The sequence below is a fragment of the Spea bombifrons genome, chromosome 4 (genome assembly GCF_027358695.1).
Source record: "Spea bombifrons isolate aSpeBom1 chromosome 4, aSpeBom1.2.pri, whole genome shotgun sequence".
NCBI lineage: Eukaryota > Metazoa > Chordata > Amphibia > Anura > Pelobatidae > Spea > Spea bombifrons.
This window is the reverse complement of record NC_071090.1, coordinates 88,999,048-89,020,556: the sequence shown is the minus strand read 5'-3', so window position 1 is coordinate 89,020,556 and position 21,509 is coordinate 88,999,048. Positions and strand designations below refer to the sequence as shown.

The following is a 21,509-nucleotide window of genomic DNA, read 5'->3' as shown; positions in this document are numbered from 1 at the left end:
TTAATCTCTAGTAACCATAACAGTAGGACCTGGTGGTTGTCTAATAGATACCACAACCAAAAGGTCCAGAGGTGGTGAACAGGATGGCACATTTCATGTTTTTCTAGGTAAAGAACAGAACACATGAAATGATTTTGCCATCTGCCACAATGAAATAAATAGCAGTCTGCCAGCGATGCCCATTAATAGCATATTACTGTTTTAATGGCTAGCCTATTTATATTCATATGTCAAACTTAGTAAGAGGAGCATACAGCAGTGCAAGCTGAATGCGCCCATGGCTTCATCTTCCTAAAGTTACTTTTTTCATACCAGCAATGCATATAAATCCGTACGGCAACATATACATATATAATATGAGCAACTGGGTCAAATGCTTCCAAAAATTGTGCCCCCACAAATAGTCAAAGGTATTTGTAATAAAACTAAAATAAGCTCCAGTCTGTTGGACTGTTGGATTCCAGACTGTGTTGCAGATTTATTTTGTAAGCAAGGGAGCTGTCTGAGTTTGGATTAAAGTTGGCACATATTTTGCATACTCTGGTTTCTCATCTTTAAGTAAAAATGATAATTAACTAGTTAGATTTATAGGTGCTATAACATGAACACATCAGTGTTAATGTTAATGAGGTTCTGCTCAAAGTAGCCTATGATCATTGCATTGCCTCGTCATGGTTAAGATGTCCAATTTAATTTGCGTACGTTAAATTATCTTCAGCCACACTCTGTAGCCAACATTGCATTTGAATAACAAAATTGTAGTCCAATCGCTAGCTGATAAGTACTTTAACTTGTGCTAACGTTGGGTGTTTCTACTCATGTCTAAAAACCCTGGAAAATAATCACCCACCTCGGAACAGGTATGGTCTCTGGTTTCTTGGCGACTGATGAGCTACATGTTATCTCTAAACATCTCAAGAATATCCTGAAGCAGCCATATGTGTAGGACAGTCCCACAAAAGCTGGCCTCTCTTCCTGACTGGTGTGACCATGCAAGACTGGCATTGAAGGCTTGAAGCATCTTGGATTCCCTTTTTTTTTCTTGACAATCGGTTTGGCCTAAAATTATTGTTCTATTAAAGATTATTAAGAAGAAGACCTAATTGACATAGATATGTCGTTTCAGTTTCACATCTGCCAAATGCATTGTTTCCTTATCCATTAGCGGAATCTAATTTCCTCTAGAATATATAAATAAATCAATAAAAGATATTTTAGGTTTATCCAGGTACTATTACATACACTTTCCATAAATGTCTTTTGAAAGGGTAGTGAACTCCTATTATTTTGCTTGGATTTTTAAAACATATAATTACCTAATGAACTATTCTTGGGTACCCCTACTGATTTTACAGTATTCACTGAATAATGACAGCTGGTTAAGAGAACCATATTATCCCACATTACTCATATATTCGCATAGTCGTCTGAGCAATAATTGTTTTCATGTATAGCATTTAAAAAGAAAAATAATAACTCTGTCATGACTAACATAATGTGTGATATATCCACTAGAATTTCATGGACTTTAGTATAGTTGTTGCCAACAAATTAACAAGAGTACAAGCTTGAAAAATAAGACCATCTGTTTGATAAAATGATGCTGTATGACTAAATCAGTAAATTTAATTAATCAATGAACTAGGAAGCATTTGTAGACTGGATCTACAGACACAGTAAATACACCAGCCATGTTCTAGCCATTTATAAACAAATTAAAAGCTGTGATGACCAGAGAGGTCTTTAAAATTTGCCCAACATTTGTTATACGAGTTTTTAGTAATTGGGTTTTAATTGTTCCTTAAAAACATTTGGTTGCATTTTATTTTTTTAAAAAAAGCTTATTTGTGTGTGTACAGTTGTTCGGAGTAAGTAATGAACTTTTAAATCTTTGTAGTACCGTGTTTCCCCGAAAGTAAGACAGTGTCTTACTTTCTTTTTATCCCTAAAAGCCCCACTATGTCTTACTTTCGGGGTATGTCTTATATTGGGAAAAAATTGAGAGTGATGGGAGTTATGATGTACTTTTAGAGCATAATTAGATCATGAAAAAGACATTGGAAATGGTACAGCATAACACCCATCACTCTCACACACTTACCAATCAACACACCTACCAATCCACACGTATACCAATCCACACACATATACACAAATCCACACACGTATACACAAATCCACACACATATACACTAATCCACACACATATACCAATCCACACACATATACACCAATCCACACACATATACACCAATCCACACACATATACACCAATCCACACACACATACACCAATCCACACACATATACACCAATCCACTCTCACTTAATTCTTTCCTACCTTTCCTTTCTTCTTTCAGCTTCTTTTCGCTCCTCTTCTTCAGTTCTGTCTTCTTCTTGGTTCAGAGGGCACGGACAGCGGTGGGCGCGGCTTCAGTGTTGTGCGCCGGGATCTGACAAGAAACCCCGGCGCACAACAGCTGTTGCCGCGCAGATCACAAGGGAGCGGTATCGGAGGTCATTAACAGACCTCCGGCTCCCTTGAGTGATTTTAAGCCGGGTTGAACCCGGCTTAAAATCACTCAAGGGAGCCGGAGGTCTGTTAAAGACCTCCGATACCGCTCCCTTGCGAGCCTGCTCCTCCAGCGGCGGACATTACTGTCCGTCTCTGGAGGGGTGCCGGGTGCCGCAGGTTGGCACCCCCTGGAGTGTGGCGCCCTGTGCGGTCGCACACCCCAAAGGTCGGCCCTGCTCTAAGGGGCCGGCCTTAGGGGTCTGCGGCCGCACAGGGTTTAAATAAAAACATCGGGGGTTTTTTCAACTTTATTTAACATCCTCCATGTTAAATAAAGTTAAAAAAACTTTATTTAACATGGAGGATGTTAAATAAAGTTAAAAAAAAACCCCGATGTTTTAATTTAAATCCTGTGCGGCCGCAGACACGTAAGGCCGGCCTTGGTGGGGACTTCCCGGCCCCTTAGAGTGGCGGACCCGGCAAATCCCCCGTGTTTCCCCGAAAGTAAGACATATGTCTTACTTTCGGGGTACGGCTTATATTAGCCGACCCCTCTGAAACCCCCGATACGTCTTACTATCGGGGGTGTCTTACTATCGGGGAAACACGGTAGTAAAGTGTAAAGGTGTAAAAATGTGCATCATATTTTATTGTTACATTACTGCAGGAGCTGATCTTCATCTCACCACTGTAGTCTTTAGAATTTTTTGAAAATATCCTTTGCTCTCTATTCTAGTATTCCCTATGTTAAATTTACATAGTTCATTCTTCCCAATCCTACTCCATATTCCCTGCAATAAGCAAACTTTAAATTCTTTACTCCATGCTAGATAATAATATCCTGGTAGGTGAGTTGCCACTGAATTGACAAATAATGAAAACTATACAATAAAACAATAAAAAAATATGCAGTGGAATTGGTGAGAAAACACCACTGTTTTTCACATTTAGTAATTTGCCCCACAATGGTTCTTTAAAAATTACGACTTCTGTTTTTGTATGAAGTATGATTTCCTGTGATTTGCTTAAGGATTTTTCATTTTTTTCCATTTGTGATCATAAGCAGATCTCAGCATAATCGTTCCTATGTTAACTAGTGAATAATCATAGTGCCAAGTATCCCAAATGACTGCTCTTCAGACCACTGTACTGAAAAATCCTTCTTTCACTGTGCAGCAAGCATTGCGTATGTGCCATAAGGTCACAAGTGGGTAGCCAAAGCATGACATTAAGCGGCCAGCACATAACTTGGCATTGTCCACCCATCTGGTACTGGCTGACCGAATGTTGGCAACTATGAATTTGCTGGGAAACTCTTCCAAAATCAGCCAATTTACTATCTCACTGTCAATATTTTTCAGCAAGATCTACTGAATATGTTTCAATGTAGCTTAGCAGGAACCTTAATAGCGTTGAATTTAGTTTAAGCTGTGTTCCCCTTAAAACAATAGCTTTGGCATGCACAGAATGAAAAAAAACCAACATTTTTCTTAAACTAATCTGTTAACACGTTTGTGGAATAAGAGCTGACAAATATTAAAACTAAGAAATGAAAAGTTACAAAGAGGCATAAGTAAGATGAAAAGCAGGGCTCAGGGACACCTCTGTCAGGCCTGTGTATTTTTTTTTTTTTTTTGCCGTGTGATGGTGACGTGTACTTTTTTAATAAAATTGATTCAACAATGTATTCATTGTTGAATCAATGGGAAGACACTAACTAGTTCCAAGGCCAACTTGGCCCTTCTTGTTACAGAAACCCGCAAATGTGCCTCGGCCCCTCAGACATCACTAGTTGCTCATCTGACAGGAAAATTACAGTAACTTAATTGCATCTGCATCAAGTTATTATTTATTGATTTATACAGCGCCATTATATTCCGCAGTACCATTAGAGAACATTTCATGCCCCTTTAAGCTTTGGGGAACAATTTCTTTGGGGTGTTCACTTTCTCAGATGTTTCCTCTGTTGATAATTCCAATCCTTGCATGTACCTCCCCTCCAGCAAAGAATGGGTTAATTGGATGACATATCTGTGTGAAATGGCCTAGCCCTAGATGAATGCAAATCTAATGTCATCTAATATCCTAATGGTATTATGGTTGAAACAGTTGGGCCATTAAATATTTAACTGTTTGAATAAAATATTTATATATTTAAGGGTATATATATCATGTGGCAGCATTACTGTTTAGTATCCATTCATACACCTGGAGTTCAAACACTCCATGTTACTGAAAGATTAACACGTGTTAATAAAAAAGCAACCTGGGCGCTTGTGGGGAGATCCTGATACCCTGAGCTGATGGTGGAGTGGGTTTCAGGTGGGGACCACCAATCAGGCTGGTTGGGCTTAATGATACATACAGCAGTTGCCTGATGATGTACGGTATATGCGCAGCTGCATTCTACGTTTTTATACGCACTAGAGTATGGGGGGCTGATGGCTAGGGACCCACCAGGCATTTGCCAAGAGCGTCAGATGGCCAGTTCGGGGCCTTCACACACAAAATCAGAGAATGACAGGCAAAGTCAAATGTCATGGAGTATACCTCCAAAGACGTTCTGCACTTAACTTGGCTGAGCACCTTAAGTCGCATACCCACTGGCCGAGTAACAGGAAGGTCAGATTTAAACCAAAATATGTATTTTGTCTTTCTTAAACTATTGTGTGAAATATATTTTGGTTTAAATTTCCAAAACTTGGATTATAATAGGATTTAATGGTTTTCAAACTATTTTTGCACAGTGTCTGCTTATTCATATTGATTGCTCAGCATGATATTGTTATGCAGTTGTTTCCCAGTTTGCCTTTGTAACGTGACACATTCACTTATTTTTGTAAATATTTGTTTATATTAAACTTTTAGTTGCAATTACACAATAGAAATTAATGTACTAATGTAATGCTAAATATGTTTGAGTTTATTAGAAGATCAGTGGTCACTTATAGCTGCAAACATGCTGTATAAGGCTTGTATAATGAACTAAACTTAATGTGAGTAGGAACTCGTCCATCAACATGTATTTAACAGAAACAGACACCGAACATGCCATCTGGTCGAAATGTCCTGTTTTCTGACACACAATATAGTCATTGTATATTTGATGTAATACTATAATTATTGTAATATTGGGCTGCTCCTGTATTAGACATTGTGACATGAATGTTTGTCCTTCATTGTGAACAACGCATTGTTTATTGACTCTTTAATCTCTAGCACACGAGAGCTGCTTGCATAATTATTAAAAACCCATTTTTACTTTTGGGGCAAAACATCGGGATTTGAGTCTGGAAATAACAAACATCTGACAGGCACTTATTAGCTCATTATTAGCTTATTAACTTATTATATTGTAGGGTATTGTCCTGCAGATGACTTTCTTATTCTTTTTTGACTGTAAGTTACAGCAAAAGCCTTCCCATCCAGCAGCCACTGCCAGGGCCAGCTTCGTCATATAGCCCTATAGCCATATAGCAAGAGATGCTTTTATTTCTGGGATGATTATTATTTATTTAATTTCGAGATCTACTAAAAGTAGTTAATGTGGGGTGTATTTACATGATTTCATTCAGAAACCCAATTTGTGCTGTTTAACACACTTTTTTTGGTGTGTAGAACACTGACGGTAGACAGTTTTTGGGAGCTCCTGGAAAAAAGCAGAAGAAATAGACATATGGGTTTGTATGAATATACATGCAAGTGGGTCTCCAGACATAAGTCACCTGGACACTAAAGTAAAAACCCTGGGACAAGGTATGGCCATTGATGTTGCATTTTTACATGACTTGCTACCTTCACCTTTGAAGATCTCAGCGCATCCCCCGCTCAGGTAAGGAGCAATGGGTGCAGCATCAGATAACTTTACTGTTCCTTAACTAGTAAAAGATGTTTTGCATACACCATGTGTCACCATCTCCCTGGGGTCTGAGGCTGCCTGAGCAGTAAAACGCAAACACAGGCTTCTGTGACAAGGGAATATAAATTATATTACATTAAATTTGTTTATATAGCACCAGTGGGTTCTGTAGCGCTGTTACAAGAGAGTCAGTAAAATTAACTTAAAATCCACAAACATTTACAAACTAGTACAAAGGGAGAAGAGGGCCCTGCTCTTGCAAGCTTACAATTTAACTCTTTGCATGCTGTTCCTGACATAAACTGAGCTCACTGCAGTGCAATGAACCGCTCCAAACCCTCAGCAACATAAAATAAGTAACCATCATATATGTGTGTTCTTCATACCAGACAAACATACATGTCCACTTACACTGACAGGGTTAAAAAAAATACAACATAACCTTGACTATGGGTTTCCAACTACTGTAGCCTGACAATGATAGGAATTGCAGTTCCCAGCAGTTAGAATGCCATAGGTTTAATATCCAGCCCACTAGCAATCGCCTGCAATGTGATCATCCCATCATTTCATAATGATGGGTCTTGCAGTCCCCTAGCACCAATATTTCCAAATTCTGCATAGTCTAACCTAACCTCGCCAGTGAGTGACTACAATTCCAGTCATCCATTGGATGATGGTAGTCCCCAGCACCTGTACTATACGAAGCCATTAGCACTGAAAGTGTGGCATATAACATTAAATTATGTTACTACAACATAGTAAAGCCTCTATCATTCTCCAGCACACTGTGTGCAGCTGAACAAATCAATAACTACAGTAAGCTAATTAGTGTATAAATTATATAATATATATTATAAAATAATATATAAAACCAGCCTCACAGGTTTGACAGGCGATTGCTGTAATGTACTCCACTACTGTCTCGACTGCAAAACTGGCTGCAGCTCGTTCTTTATAAATGACATGTTGCTAGCATTGCCCATTGCGGTGCATGCTGGCACAGAACCCAGTGTTATGCGTCTTGAGACAGTTTCATAGTTTCAAGCCCCCTGCCTCGTACCTGACGGGAGGGGAAAGTCACCTGCTGGCCGCGGTGACCCGAACACACAGTATTAAGTGCCCACAAAGCATGACCTGACCTCACTTGGGTGCACCTGGCTCTCCAGCGGCTCCTAAGTTAAAGTCACTCACCAGGTAAGCTCCTACAGTGCCTTGCGCTAGCATCAATGCGCACTCCGACACCAGGAAGATCTTGATGTTTAAAAAGCACGATGCCTTCTTTTTCTTCTTTTTCCTCTGTGTTTCATCTCCTTGTACATCTCCGCTCCTTCCACTTGAGCTCCTTGTTTTTTTGCCCTGCATCACCTCCTCTAAGGATGCCCCTGATCTTTCTTCACCTTGTCCTCACCGTCTTCAAATAAAAAAGGGCTCAAACAAGCAGAAGCTCCTGGTTGTCTCCTTGGTGTTAATGGACTGAAGCTATTGCTGCTGCTGCTGCTGCCTGTTCCACACTCCTCCTCCTTCACCTCCTCCTCCTTTGCAATCACAAGAGCTTAAAAAGAGCCAACACAAGAGACTGCATCTTCTGCAGCTTTTCCCAGTTCCTTGAATCCAAGAAAAAAAAACCAATAAGAAGGAACCTGCGGCTGTGACTAGGAGAGTGTGAGAGAAGCAGCTTCTAGATAACATACACACAGCATTCCTGGGCAAATGGCTGCAGGCCACACTTGCCTGCTCCTATTATTAACAGAAAGCACTCATAGCTGACCTCTAGTGGATGTGATTGTCGCAGATGGTACAAATGACATTTTAACACAGTATGGTGAGCTCATATCTTCCATTCTGAAGATGAGAATGGTGCAATATGCGTGAGACTTACTGGGAATTCTAGAGGTCACCATGTGCTTTGACTGTCCCAAAGAGTGCAGCTTATAGGAACAACGATCTTGACATTTATCAAAGTACCTTGCAGTACTATAATGTATTCTGCTACAGTTTTTTTAAAGGTTGGGACAGAGCTTCTAATTATTATACTGGACTATCATGTTGCATTTACTATGGTTAACCCCTTTGAACTCAATTTGCTTGCCATAGTTCAAAAAGAAGAGACCTCTGAGATCCTGACAGCTCATGTAACCTTACAAATTTTTCTGCATTGACTCAATAAAAGGTACCGTATTAAATCTGACACTCAGCTTTGTCTTACGGTAATACAGCTGTATCAATTTTTTATACACAAAAAAATTAATTGAGACTTTCCTTGGTGTCTGTATAATACATCGTTTATTTTGGAGGCTGACCGCTTTGGACAATTTAATGAGTGACCACATTTACAGTTTTTCAAGGGCATATGTATATATATATATGTCTGTTGCTTGCCGGCGCCTGTAAATTGCTGTCCCATAGTAAGTAGTTGATTCTCTTTAATGATACATCCCACATACTACAGGGTGGCCTTTTACATGTACCTGTCAGCAACATGTGACACAAATATGTGTACTGGGAAAATGGCTGAAGTGGCAACCTTAAAATAATGTTTGAAATAATAATAATTTTTATTCTTATATTAGTCTAAGACACATTAAAAATGCATCAGACACCAGGGCAACAATTTAAGCTTCATCTCGGAGTATCCGAGTTGGTGCTCTTCTCTGGTTTAAGAGAAAATTTGGTTACTCTACCTTATTTTATTGCATTTTGAAGACTTTCCTCTAAATAACCATGAAAAGCTTTTTTTTAAGGCAGGTGTTGGAACACATAGTGCAGGTGCTGCCTTTCAGAGTTAGCTTAAAGGCTTTAAAATCCTGCATTGCGCCCTTGCTAAGGACTATTTAGTGAGGGCATTGCAGGTCTTCAGGTGCTGGCAGATGTACAACTACTACGGTCTATGTATAACTACAACCAAATTACTTGTAGATGTCTGGTGTCCTAACAAGCAGAAGAATGAGACATGTAAATCGAGTTGATCCTAGGGACGCTAAATCACAATGACCACCGAAAGTATACTATGTATCCAAGAATGACATTTTAGGTGCAAAAATAAAACAAACCTCATCCCATACAGAAAAATGAGGAGGTGGCAAAACTATATAATTCTGTTAAATGCACTGCTTGGTTCCTCCAACTTTACTTCAGTATCTATTCCAAGTGCAGAAGTTAAGTCTACCAAACATTTGAAGATGTCTGTAATCATTCAGAGTCATTTCAAACCCTTAGGATATTAAAAAAACTTTTGTTGTTTCTTTAATTTTTTTAAATAAAATGTTTAGGTTCCCCATCCATGTACCTGGCATACCATAATAGTATTTTCCCCTTTTCATACTAAATGCCAGCAAGTAAAAGAAACAGAAAAATCTCAACACATAATTGTAATAAGACAGGTTTAGAATGCAAAATGCAGCCAGGGTACTTTAGGAATTTGCACACTTGTTAAATACTTTATGAAAACCATTGCTTTAACATCCTAATTAGGTTATATATATATATATATATGTGTGTTTGTATCATTAGCTGAATTTAATGGGTTATAATAATATGTTTCTTAAAATCAAAGATACATTTATTTTTGGGGGGTAATTTCATTACATGGCCAGTGCTATATGTATATTTGTTTTATAAGGTGGAATAGTTAGCTGCCCACTTATAAGACATCTGCAGGTCAGCTGAACTTCCGACCTCCATAGCTCAATATAAAGAAAATACATACTTACGAACATTTAAAAATTACATCATAATGTATGTTAAAACGTATTGGTATAGAAGGAGAAGAGGACCTTCCTCTTGCAAGTGTACAATCTCTTGAGTCTATCGCTAAACACATAATGTTACTCTTTAGGTTCAAACAGGAACTTCAAGCTGATGAGTCTGTGACCTTAAGCAAGTCTCATACTCCCAGTTGCTCATGTTCATTCAACTGGAAGTTGAGCAATTAGCCACTTTGCCTGTTATAATTTCTGTTTACCCAACTGTAAATTGATTAATTACCATTATTTGCACCGTTTGATCATCCAGAGCTCCTAATTATATAAGGGATTTAGACATGCTGCAAAAAATATATTTTGGTTCAATAAATTTCATTCTCCAATTATCAATGATCAGTCTTCCATATTAATATATTTTTTTATTAGTAATTACATGTTTTCCTTTACATAGACAGCAAAGATTGACAGAAAGATCAATGCTGTTGTATGACAAAAGTAACAGAAAAAAACAGAAAAACTATTGAGTGAAATACACTTCCACTATAGAGTGGAATACATTTCATACACTATTAATGTAATTTTGCCAAAAAAATAATTGTTGAACTATAGATAAGAGGCAAGTTAAACCATCATTTGTCTTATCATTGAAAAAGCTCACACCTTAAAATCATAAAAACTACAATCTTTATTAAGTTAAGCATTATATATATATATATATATATATATATATATATATATATATATATATATATGTACAGTATATATACACACACTTCCTTTGATCTAAATACCTGTGACATCATACATTCCCTCCAATGGCTGTGCATCAATTTTAGGTGTTATTCTTCTTATTATTCTGTAAGTAACCATGATTAAACTCTACATTGTTATCCCAAATCTTGTCTTGTTGATCTTATTGCTGGCTATCTGCAGAAAAAAATTATGACTTCAACTTTAATGAGGTTTTGTTACAGCGTTTTTAGTTCTGTTTTAATCATTCAGTTCCTCAGTAAATTCAGCACCATCACTGGAAGTCTCCTAATATTTTAATTACCTGCCATTTTATTTACTAATTTGTTTCATTTTCTTTGTAAAAAAAAACAAAATTGGGCCCAGAAATTATATTAATCACAACACCTCACAAATTATATAACAGACACTAGCCCAAAGAAGACACCAGAGCTGAATTAAACTATGAACAAAAGTATGTGAAAACCTGACCATCACACCTACACTACCATTTAAAATTTGGGGGCCACTTAGAAATTTCCGTGATCTGAAAAGCAAATTGTGTCCATTAAAATAACATGAAATGGATCAGAAATACAGCGCCTATTGTACTTGGAAATGACTGATTTTTAATGGAATAGCTTAATAGGTATACAGAGGCCCTTTATCAGCAGCCATCACTCCTGTGTTCCAATGGCACATCGTGTTTGCTAATCTAAGTTTAAGGTTAATTGATCATTAGAAAACCCTTTGCAATAATTGGAAAACCCTTTGCAATTTTGGCACCCCATTCAAAAACCATGGTAATCTATATGGAGTTCACCCTCCTCTATAACAGCCTCCCACATTTGTGAGAAGGCTTTGCACCCATGTCCGATTTCCCACATTGTTAAATATTTTGGTTTTGAATGTTATTAGATCTTCAGTCAAAACCTAATATTAAATTAAATTAGATGTAATTGTGATACTTATGTCCATTTTAGGGGTAATAACCAATTCCTGTAGTTATCAATCAGTTTCTCGCAGTGCTATGGAGGAAATTGGGCCCACTTATACATATAGAACTGCTTTAACTAAGTGATGTTTGTGAGTATGACCTGCTTGTTTGAGGAGCTGCCACAACATCTCAAAGAGGTTTAGGTAAAGACTTTGACAAGGTCTTTGCCAAATTAAAACTCTTGCTCTTCCACTGTGCTGATGTATACTTGCATGGATTCTTTTTTTTTATGTCATGAATTTTATACTTTATACAGTATGCTGAATTAAATATTTTATTAAGTCTGTTACTTTCTTGCTGCATTAAAGAGGTTATCTTAATTTCCTTGTGGCATTTTTTTCCAAAAAGCACTCTATAAAATGTGTTACAATAATGCCCTGTTCTGTACTCGCATAATTAGCATAAAATCAAAGTAGAAGGTTTGAAAGACATTTTCTTAGTTGCTATTTTTAATTTCCTGTCTAAAAATATAGAAGGAAATTTTCATCCAAGAAAACATTAGAAAAGGAAGTAAACCCATGTAAATTTAAAATTTTAATTTTGTTTGGAATTCTATATTTTTTCTTATGACTTTAAGTGGAAATAAAACTATTCCAGAACAAAACAGACTGTACCAGTTGAACGCTAACCAACTGGATTCTATCCCAAACAAGATAGTACAGGATAAGGTATTGTTCTGCTTGTTTAATAATAGTAATAGTTTGAAAAAGCTTGCCAAGTTAAACTGTATCTGTTGTATCCACTTAAATCTGCTAGTGTATGAATCAGAGCCACAAATATGGATCCTTGAGCCTGGGGAAAAGTCAAAGCCAGCTCTGACAGAAGTAGAAGAAAGCACAAGAAGGCACAGGGGCATAGCCACTGGGCAACATGGGAGTGTCACTACGCTTGGTGGAACCCGGGGCAGCAGCACCTCTTTCCCTGCAGATGTTACAACCCTGGTAAGAATAATATTAGACTTATTTTACTTTACACTAAAAGAACTAAACCTAGGAAAAATAATTTGCTTTATTATTTTTGTAATGTATTACTTTTGTATTGTAATGCCTCCCTCGTTGATATCTCTGTTCTATTTTAAATTCTCTAGTGTCGTTTTGTAAACTGTTGCTGAGAAATCAACAAAGTATACAGCCCTTTGGTAATGGTCAGTCACCTGAAATTATATTTATTTTATTAAGTATAATGTAGGTTGTAGCTTTTTTTTTCCCAGCATCGCATGTTATTTTAGCTTAGGATAGATGTACAGTATATCGCTAGGTATCTGTCATGCACAGCTTAGGAGGAAACACCGATATCAGGCAGGACCGGAATAAGGGTTCAAGGTCTGACAAGCCGAGGCCAGGGCATCAGAGAGCAGGGTTGTCGTAGAGTTAGCGGAGGTCAAGATCCCAGAAATCGGAATATCGAAAAAAAAAAGACAGATCAGTAACAGGGAATCAACCAGAAACGCATACTGAGGAATATGCACTACAGAATATAGGCATGACCATCAGGAGGCAAATTCCAAGGGTTTCTGAGAGTCGTAAATAGGCATTTTCAAATGTTCCATTACGTCACATCCCTTCCATGGCGTACACATAACCTCCCTATATAAGGCGAGGCAATTTCTGCTGGCACCGCTAGAGGGCGTGATGCGCATGCCGCTTGGACGGAGGAACTGGACCAGCTTCAAGCCTGAAGTGGTTGCGGCTGCTGTGCGGAGGCGGGAGGTCTCCCCCTTCTTTGCAACGGGTGAGGCTGCTGTGACACGGAGGCGGGAGGTCTCCTCCTTTGCAGGGGGGGAGGCTGCTGTGATACATGTTAGTAATATGTAAAGTTAAATCAAGAACAGTTTTAAAGAAATAAAAAATTTGTGGTATTTATTGAACCACCCCTGTCAACAAAATAATAATGCGAATCAGTGAAATATATTTATTGCAATGTATCACATGTGACAAATCCTTGTAGCTGGTGGCCAAGATCCAAAGGTAATAAGGCTTAAGAACACTAATTTATGACAAACTGTATGTTTAGTTACAAGTGAAAACCCCCAAAACTTTGGTAGCTCAGGCTGACCACTGTTAAGCAGTAGCTGCTAGACCCAGATAAGACAGAACACACAGGTCCAGGCAATTTGCAATATTGCCCTTGGCTCAGGGACCTTCTAAAGGGACCTCTCCTTACCCTTGGAATACAGAGGAACTCTCTCCTCTCTCAAAAGTCTCTAATTACAAGGCTTTGTGGAGTTCAAATGTCCACATGCTGCACATATTGCAGGCTTCATGAAAATCTCGGCATTGGTTGGAGCATTAGCCTATCCTGTTCTACAAATTCTATGCCACAGGGACCCATACACATGATTTGCACATGATCAGAGCACACAATACACATACAAAATCTCCCTGGGACTATATAATGACACAACTGCTAATTTCAGATCCATGGTTTATAGTTCTGCAGTCATTCAACCTTGGGTATTGTCAGGTATTTTACATAAATTGTAAAAAAGCAATTGTCTTTACCAAGAGTGAAAGGATTGACGATCTATGACTATTGATTAGTTTACTAGGCACTCTGTAATGAGGGAAATGTGCAATACTTACAGTGTGGGGAACTGCTCTTAATGCTATTATAGATCATAGACCTTGGATCATCTGTGGTACAGCCAGTAGGAAGTCCATTCTGTATTACTTCATTTCATGTATTAAAGGAATCAATTGGAAATCATGTGCAGACTAAACTATTCCTGTACTCCATACAGAGGATCAAATCTACAAACAGTAAATCACTGTATGTACTTTAAGAGAAAAAACTTACACCACGCAAACCATAGATGAAGAAGTAGTAGTGGTTTTTAGATCTTTAGATATGGGTTGTGGATACTGAGCATAGTGTAGTCAAAGCTAGCTTGGGGTTTTTGATCACCAGAGACAATGAAAGAACCTCATTTTTGTCACTGCCAGGCAAGTGTTATTGTTTACTTTTATCAGAAAGTCATCTTAAACCAAGTCATCTTAAACCAATAGAGACAGGGATGGTGCAAGGATTTTTGTCCACCCTTGGCAAATCATAAGCCCCTCCCCATATTGACCGCGGCCGGCGGTTCGCAGCTGCAGGCTGCGCGGCTGCTGGCGCCCCCTACAAGTAGGCACCCTAGGCGGGCACATACTTTGCCTATAGGTGGCGCCGGCCCTGAATAGAGACTTCTACTTTAGGTCCTCCCAATCTTTCACAAACATTGTTGCTCCCTGGCTCTCCCCACAGCGACCAGAACCCCCCATTTTTTCCATTGCTCTGTCCCTGTCCTTTTTATATTGCCAACATGCCACCATAATCAAGTATACTTTCCAGTTAATATGGTCCCCTGAGGGATCATTTGGGCCTTGGGCAGCATTCCCTTTTATCTTAAGGATGGTTCTATGACATATAGAACAGCATTGTTCTTAGAACTAGGGTTGCCACCTTTTTCTCAAAAAAATACCAGCCATCTACCTTTTGCCCTGAGGCTCTGCCCTTTTGCCCGAAATAACATGATCTTCCGCAAAATGCAGAGCTTCTGGGCACATCCTTCCCCCAACTGGAGGAGCGGAGTAGAGGATGTGCCCGGAAGCTCGACCTTTTTGCTGCATTTTTGTAGGAGGTACCTTCTCGTTTACAGGAATTTGTACAAATTCTAATGCACAAGCCTAGTTAGTTTATGTGTGTAGGTGTCTTGCTTTTTATGTAGGTATGTTGCTGTGTCTGCATTAGTACTGTTATATGTACAGATGTTTGCATAGGTTTGCAAATCACAAGACTCCTTGTGGGATCCCAGGCGTTAAGCATGTACTGGTGCCCAAAAAGAATACATTTCCTTTACCCATAATGATTTCATATGCTATATATTCTTGTAAGAAATATAGATAATTACAGATGAACTAAAAATAAACATGCACAAAATTGGAATAGCACTTTCAGTAATATGTTGGCTCACCTAATTTTCGTCTGAGTCCTTAAAAGTTGCTTGGTGATCACAAGGAATTAATTTTTTATCAGCACAGATGAGAAATAAGTTTGCTTTGAACTTCCCTCCAGCAACTCGGCTATTAATGAGCTGCAGTGAATGGAAATCACATCAAACACAGATTATACAAGGTATGGAGCTGCAGAACCGGAGAGTAATAAACTAGGACCATATTTCATTTTTATGTTAATCATGGGAAAATGCATATAAAAACAAGTTAAGTGTATCAAACTTGATTTGTCAACTTCTATATGGAATGTTTAAATATTTGAATCATTTTCATTCAATCGCTAGATTTAAAGGAGGGAGCTGAGAATATTTGGATGGAATTAATATTTTCCTGGGATGTTTTGTTTCAACAATGTTTCTTTTTGGATATCACAAGTGCACAAAGTAATCAGGATTTGTTGAAGGGTAATGATTGGGACCAAGAAAGTCTATCAGATTTAAATGGACTGGCTGAACATACTTTTTTCACATCACATCATTGCTTTCACTATGCTAAATGGGTTCCAATATTATAGTAAAGAGTCCTTAACCCACAAAGAAATCTAACAAAGAGTGCCTGTGTAGCAGAGTAACATGGTATATTATTATTGCAGCTTTTAAAATTTGTATATAAATCATGCTTTTAACATTTTTATATATTGTGCCAACAGTTGATACAGCGGGATATGGCAAACACAGTTAGATGGTAAGAGACAAGTCAATGCGTAGAGCCCCGCACACAAGCTTATACGCTAGATGACTAATTAGCAGATTATGACAATGACAAATAGTTGGAGTCTCTTCAATGAAAAGGTGGGATGGATCTATATTTGTTCAGTCACCTTTTATTATTGCACATATGGAACATTATCAATGTATCAATAGAAAATATAAGCTTCATACCCACAATGAGGAAATAAACCAATGCCCCAAACGCTAAAGAAAGAAGAAAGTGTTTGATAAAGAATAGTAGCCTGCTAGTTACATGTCCCTTACAGCTACTTTTCAAGTCAAAATACACTTTTGTGTGTCAGAAGAGGGAGAGTGATAAAGGTGAGATGTTATTGAAAAGCTACAGTAAACAGCCGCTGACGATAATAGAGGAATTTGTGCTGATGAGAGCAATGGAGCACAAGATCGATGTTTACCAAAGAATCAAATCAATGTTTAATGTGACCCTTCACTGATTAGGAAAGTTTTTACAAAGGTTAGTTTAAATGTACCCCCCCTGTTACGTGTACTGTTAAGTTTCTCTAATGATTCTAAAAATTTCTAGTTGGTAATATTAGTTTCTCCAGATTATATCATCTGCAAAAGGTCTTTAATAAAGGGTCATATTAAACCATGGTATGGGCAAATGGAGAAGGATTAAGGACTAGGTTAAGGTAGATGAAGTAAAATTCTACACAACTATGCATGCTCCCTACATTAGAGTGTGGATCCTTTTAAGAAAGGCTCATCTTGCACATGCAGATGCTGCCCATCACAACACCCACTGGCTACCACATCAAGACTGCTGTCTGGGAACTGATGCCCCTGGACTGCCATCCACAGCAGTAGAATACCCACTATGGCAAGAGGAAGGGAACCAACCGAACAGGTATGTTTTCTACCTAACACCTACAATGGGAAGTTCCTAGTTAAGAATATATATTAAAAAATGGTAATTGGAGGTGTGGAAGACCTTGCTAACTAGACCTTACAATCTTAAATATGTGAACAAGGCATGCTATCTCACACCATCCTGTGAAACAATATTCTAAATTATGTAAATCAAGATCTTACAAATATTTTACACTCATTTTCTTTATTTAAATGTAAATATGGTTCTAGATAAAATTCAGAAAAAAATATGAAAAATAACGAGCCATTATTTATTTACACATTACAATAAAAAGGCAATTTCAAGAAAAATATATTAGAAATGCAGTTGCCATGGCAACAGGAAACAAATGGTGCTGCAGTTGTTAAGATAAAACATTTGGATTTTTTCCAAGTGTTAATGTAAGTGTGTGCGTTAAAGTTACATCCATTTAAGAGTTATTTACATAATTAAAATAATTTTACTTTCTATCAGTTTCTTTATTTCCCTAGTTCATTATTGTCACTTTACTAGAATGAGAATTTAGGCTATTAGAGGAGCTTAGAACAACCCTACAGTGCCAAAAGGTACATCCATGCATTAAAGTACAATAAACATTTTCTTCATGATTGTTATTATTATCTTTTTATTTATATAGCGCCAACAGTTTACGCAGCGCTTAATACAATACATAAATTCAAGGGATATGACAAGACAAGAATTGACAGACTAAGACAAGATCCATTCAGTGGAGAGAGGCCTGATTTCAGTAACAACTATATGGATATTGGAGTACCAAATTGTCTTTGAAAACATTGAACATATTAAAAACAAATCTTAAAATTGGCTTTTTTCTGTCAGGGGGAAAGATGGATAGGCCGGGGCATTCCAGAGGACAGGGCAGCCCTTGAGAAATCTTCCAAGCATGTAAGAGAAGAAGAAATCAGAGCACTGGACAGAATTAGATCATTGGATGAGCAGAGTAACCGGTTAGGAGTGTATTTGCGGTGAGGAGATATAAGTAAGGGATTTTAAAAATTAATCCTGAGGCGCACAGGCAGCCAGTCAAGATTGGAGATAACAAAGACATGAGAGAGAGCCTTAGTAGCATTTTGTGCTTGAAAGGGACAAATGCAGGCAAAGTTTGAAATATGGAGGCAGCAGTTTTTTAAACAGAATGGATGTGGGAGGTGAATGGAAGGTCGGAGTCAAGGGTGCCACCATTGGAGGGAAACTGTTGAATGAACGTTAGCATTGGAGGAAGGGAAGATAAGTTCAGTTTTAAGTTCAGAGAGAGAGAGTTCGGCGAAGAATAGATAGGTCTGGATGTCGTTAGCATACAGGTGGTATTGAAGGCTAATGGTTGAGAATAGTTTGCCACGTAAGGTAGTGTATAATTACATTTGGATGACAGGAGCTAGGGAGCACATATAGAGATGTAGTCTTTAAAGTATATTCTTTTTATCAGAGCATCTACAATTTCTCCAACCAATATGAACTATTTTGAAAAAAAATAAATTATTGTTTGACAGTGTTTCTATGATAATTATGAATATATTATTTGTTGATATGCAGTATAATGTACATTTTCATGTTAACTAAACTTCCTGATAGCTACTTTAAAATCACAGCTTATTTGTCATATGAGCCCAGTTCGTGGTGACTCACTACTTGCTTTCACTTACTATCTTCCGAAGCTTTGATCTCAGATCTAAACTGCAGGGAACACCGATCAGATCAGACAACTGCTTTGAAGATGTGGTCTCCATTAAACTGCCTGCAGTTCCTGTATTCAGACTCTTCTTTTGGTAGCAATGCTTATAGTAACCAACCCTGCCAGGGTCCCTAAATATTTCTGACAAGCTGAATAAAAAATATATTTTTTTAATATTTTACTTACCCGTTATTAATAACACTACATAATTACTATTACTAATATACGATTACTGATATACTATTACTAATATACTGTACAGCATAATTAATAACACTTAGTGGTACAAGTGGAGTTTCATTTCGGCTAAATATGTATTAATGTGTTGATATATCATTTTTACTTTGTGAACCGTAACATAGAAAAAAACATACATTTGATACAATTTAACCTGTTTATGTCTTGTCATAATTTGTAGCCTTTAAGTTTTTAAAACATTTTGCTGTTTTATTTTTTTTTCATAATTTTTTTTTGAAACTTTAAAAACTTCTTTTGTAAATACCTTTGTTTATAAGAACAAGGACACTGGGTCTTGGAGTAATTAAATCAAACTGGGACCCCCGTCACACACACTTTCTGCTTTAAAGAAGATTTTTAGAAAATGCAAACTTAAAAAAGACAGAAACAAGGCGTGCTACACATAATAATACATAAGAGATATTCTTCAGTGTAAACCATATAACACCATATAATTTAAAAATCATTTTAAAATAAGCGATCAGTGATATAAGTGAATGCTCGTGAAACAGATATATATTAAAATACTTAATATATAAATCTTCAGGCATGATATCTAGAATTGAAAAAGATACAAATATATACAGTGTAATACTGCTAGAAGAGATAAAGCTTAAAGTAATGAAAGGTAAAACACCCATATAATCCAGAGCGATACAATGCTTTGTTTTATGGACTCAGAGTGATAGGAGTAGATTTGCTTCACTTTAGGTTCCTTAGGTGATGAGAAAAACCTCCTGGTGTGTAGATAGGTCTCCCCATCTTTCCAAATTAAGTATTTTTGAATATATATTTTGCACTGAATTCTTTTGTAAATTGTTTGTGGTTATGTGGTATACACTGGAGAATATATTTTATATATTATATATGATGAATACACTAACCCACTTAAATACATACTAGAAAAAAGCTATAGAAATCCCATCCTTGCTGGGGTGCAAAATATGTCCCGACATCTAGCAGTGGGAAGTGGATTGTTCCTGCTGAGAATAATTACTTTTAACCTCTCACAACTAACATTGTGTGTGTATTTAGGTGCAGAATGGGACTTGGATATATGTAAGACTTGTCCTAGATACAGTATATTATAGCAGGAGATACATTAAATTCCAGTACAGTTTTGTAAAATCTCTGGAATAATGCTATAAAAAATCTTTCTATAAATAACCACCGTGCAAGCTGTGACCAAAAGCAGTAATTACTAGAATTCAAATGTGCTCTGGTTTGTTTGTGGATTAATGCAGTAAGCTCCAAATATTAATGAGTTAGTGATTGATCCTGAGCTCCAGGAACAACTGTTGGACTTTTAGAACCGTTTCTATCTTCTATTTATCTTGGTCACACTCACTTCTGCCCTCACTTTTTCATTATTCTGTTATCCTTCCATACATTATATCTGCATTTTGTGTAGTAATGTGTTTGGATGATTAGGTCACTTTCATTTTAATTAATGTTTACAGTGTAAAATTGAATTTAAATTCCTGAGTTAACCTTTATATTTAAGGTTTCTGGAAGCTTCCAGATACCAGGCTCTAGATTGTAAGCTCATTTGAGCACGGCCCTCATCACCTGTCGTCTTGTTATGTTATATACTATATAACATAATATATGTTTTCTCAGTGTACGTGAAGTTCTCCAAACTTAACAACTTTCCAGGGCCCAATACAGTGACCCTCAAGCATGTGGGACATCATGTATGGGTCTATCCCTAGTATGTGAGCAGCATTGCGATGTTGCTTCTTAATGGGCCCATGTTATATGAGAGATCGTATGACATCACGAGCAATTGCAGTCCCAATAAACATTTTCTAGGGCATGAACACAGTTGTTGGTACTGCCCCAACAAATTTGGGATTTTTACCAAATATAGGCACTTTCTGCATCCCAGCTTTGCTCTGGCTGGAGTTGGGCCAATCAGCTGAAAGAGTGGGCCAAATAAATATTTTTAACTAGGACTATATGTATAACTGCGGAAGAAATGTAAACATATTGAACTGAAAATACAAAAACAGAGGTAAACTGAGTGAAAAAGATACAACAATGTTACAATTGTATAACTACAAATAATAGCAACATTTTATGAATTTGGTCAGATTAGATTTTTTTCCTTCCGAAAGGAATTGGAAAACAATTTAGGACAGAAGTAACATATATATATATATATATATATATATATATATATATATATATATATATATATATA

The 21,509-nt window shown here is 37.3% G+C and overlaps 1 protein-coding gene across 1 annotated transcript in view; it reads right to left on the bottom strand.

The window, feature by feature from the left end:
• Nucleotides 1–8,042, bottom strand: part of SLCO3A1 (solute carrier organic anion transporter family member 3A1) — a 109,969-nt gene extending 101,927 nt beyond the window's left edge. Inside the window, exon 1 of the mRNA XM_053461810.1 lies at nucleotides 7,568–8,042. Within this exon, the coding sequence (XP_053317785.1) occupies nucleotides 7,568–7,738 (171 nt within the window). The 5' untranslated portion in view covers nucleotides 7,739–8,042. The remainder of the gene's footprint in view (nucleotides 1–7,567) is intronic.
• Nucleotides 8,043–21,509: the final 13,467 nt, after the last annotated feature.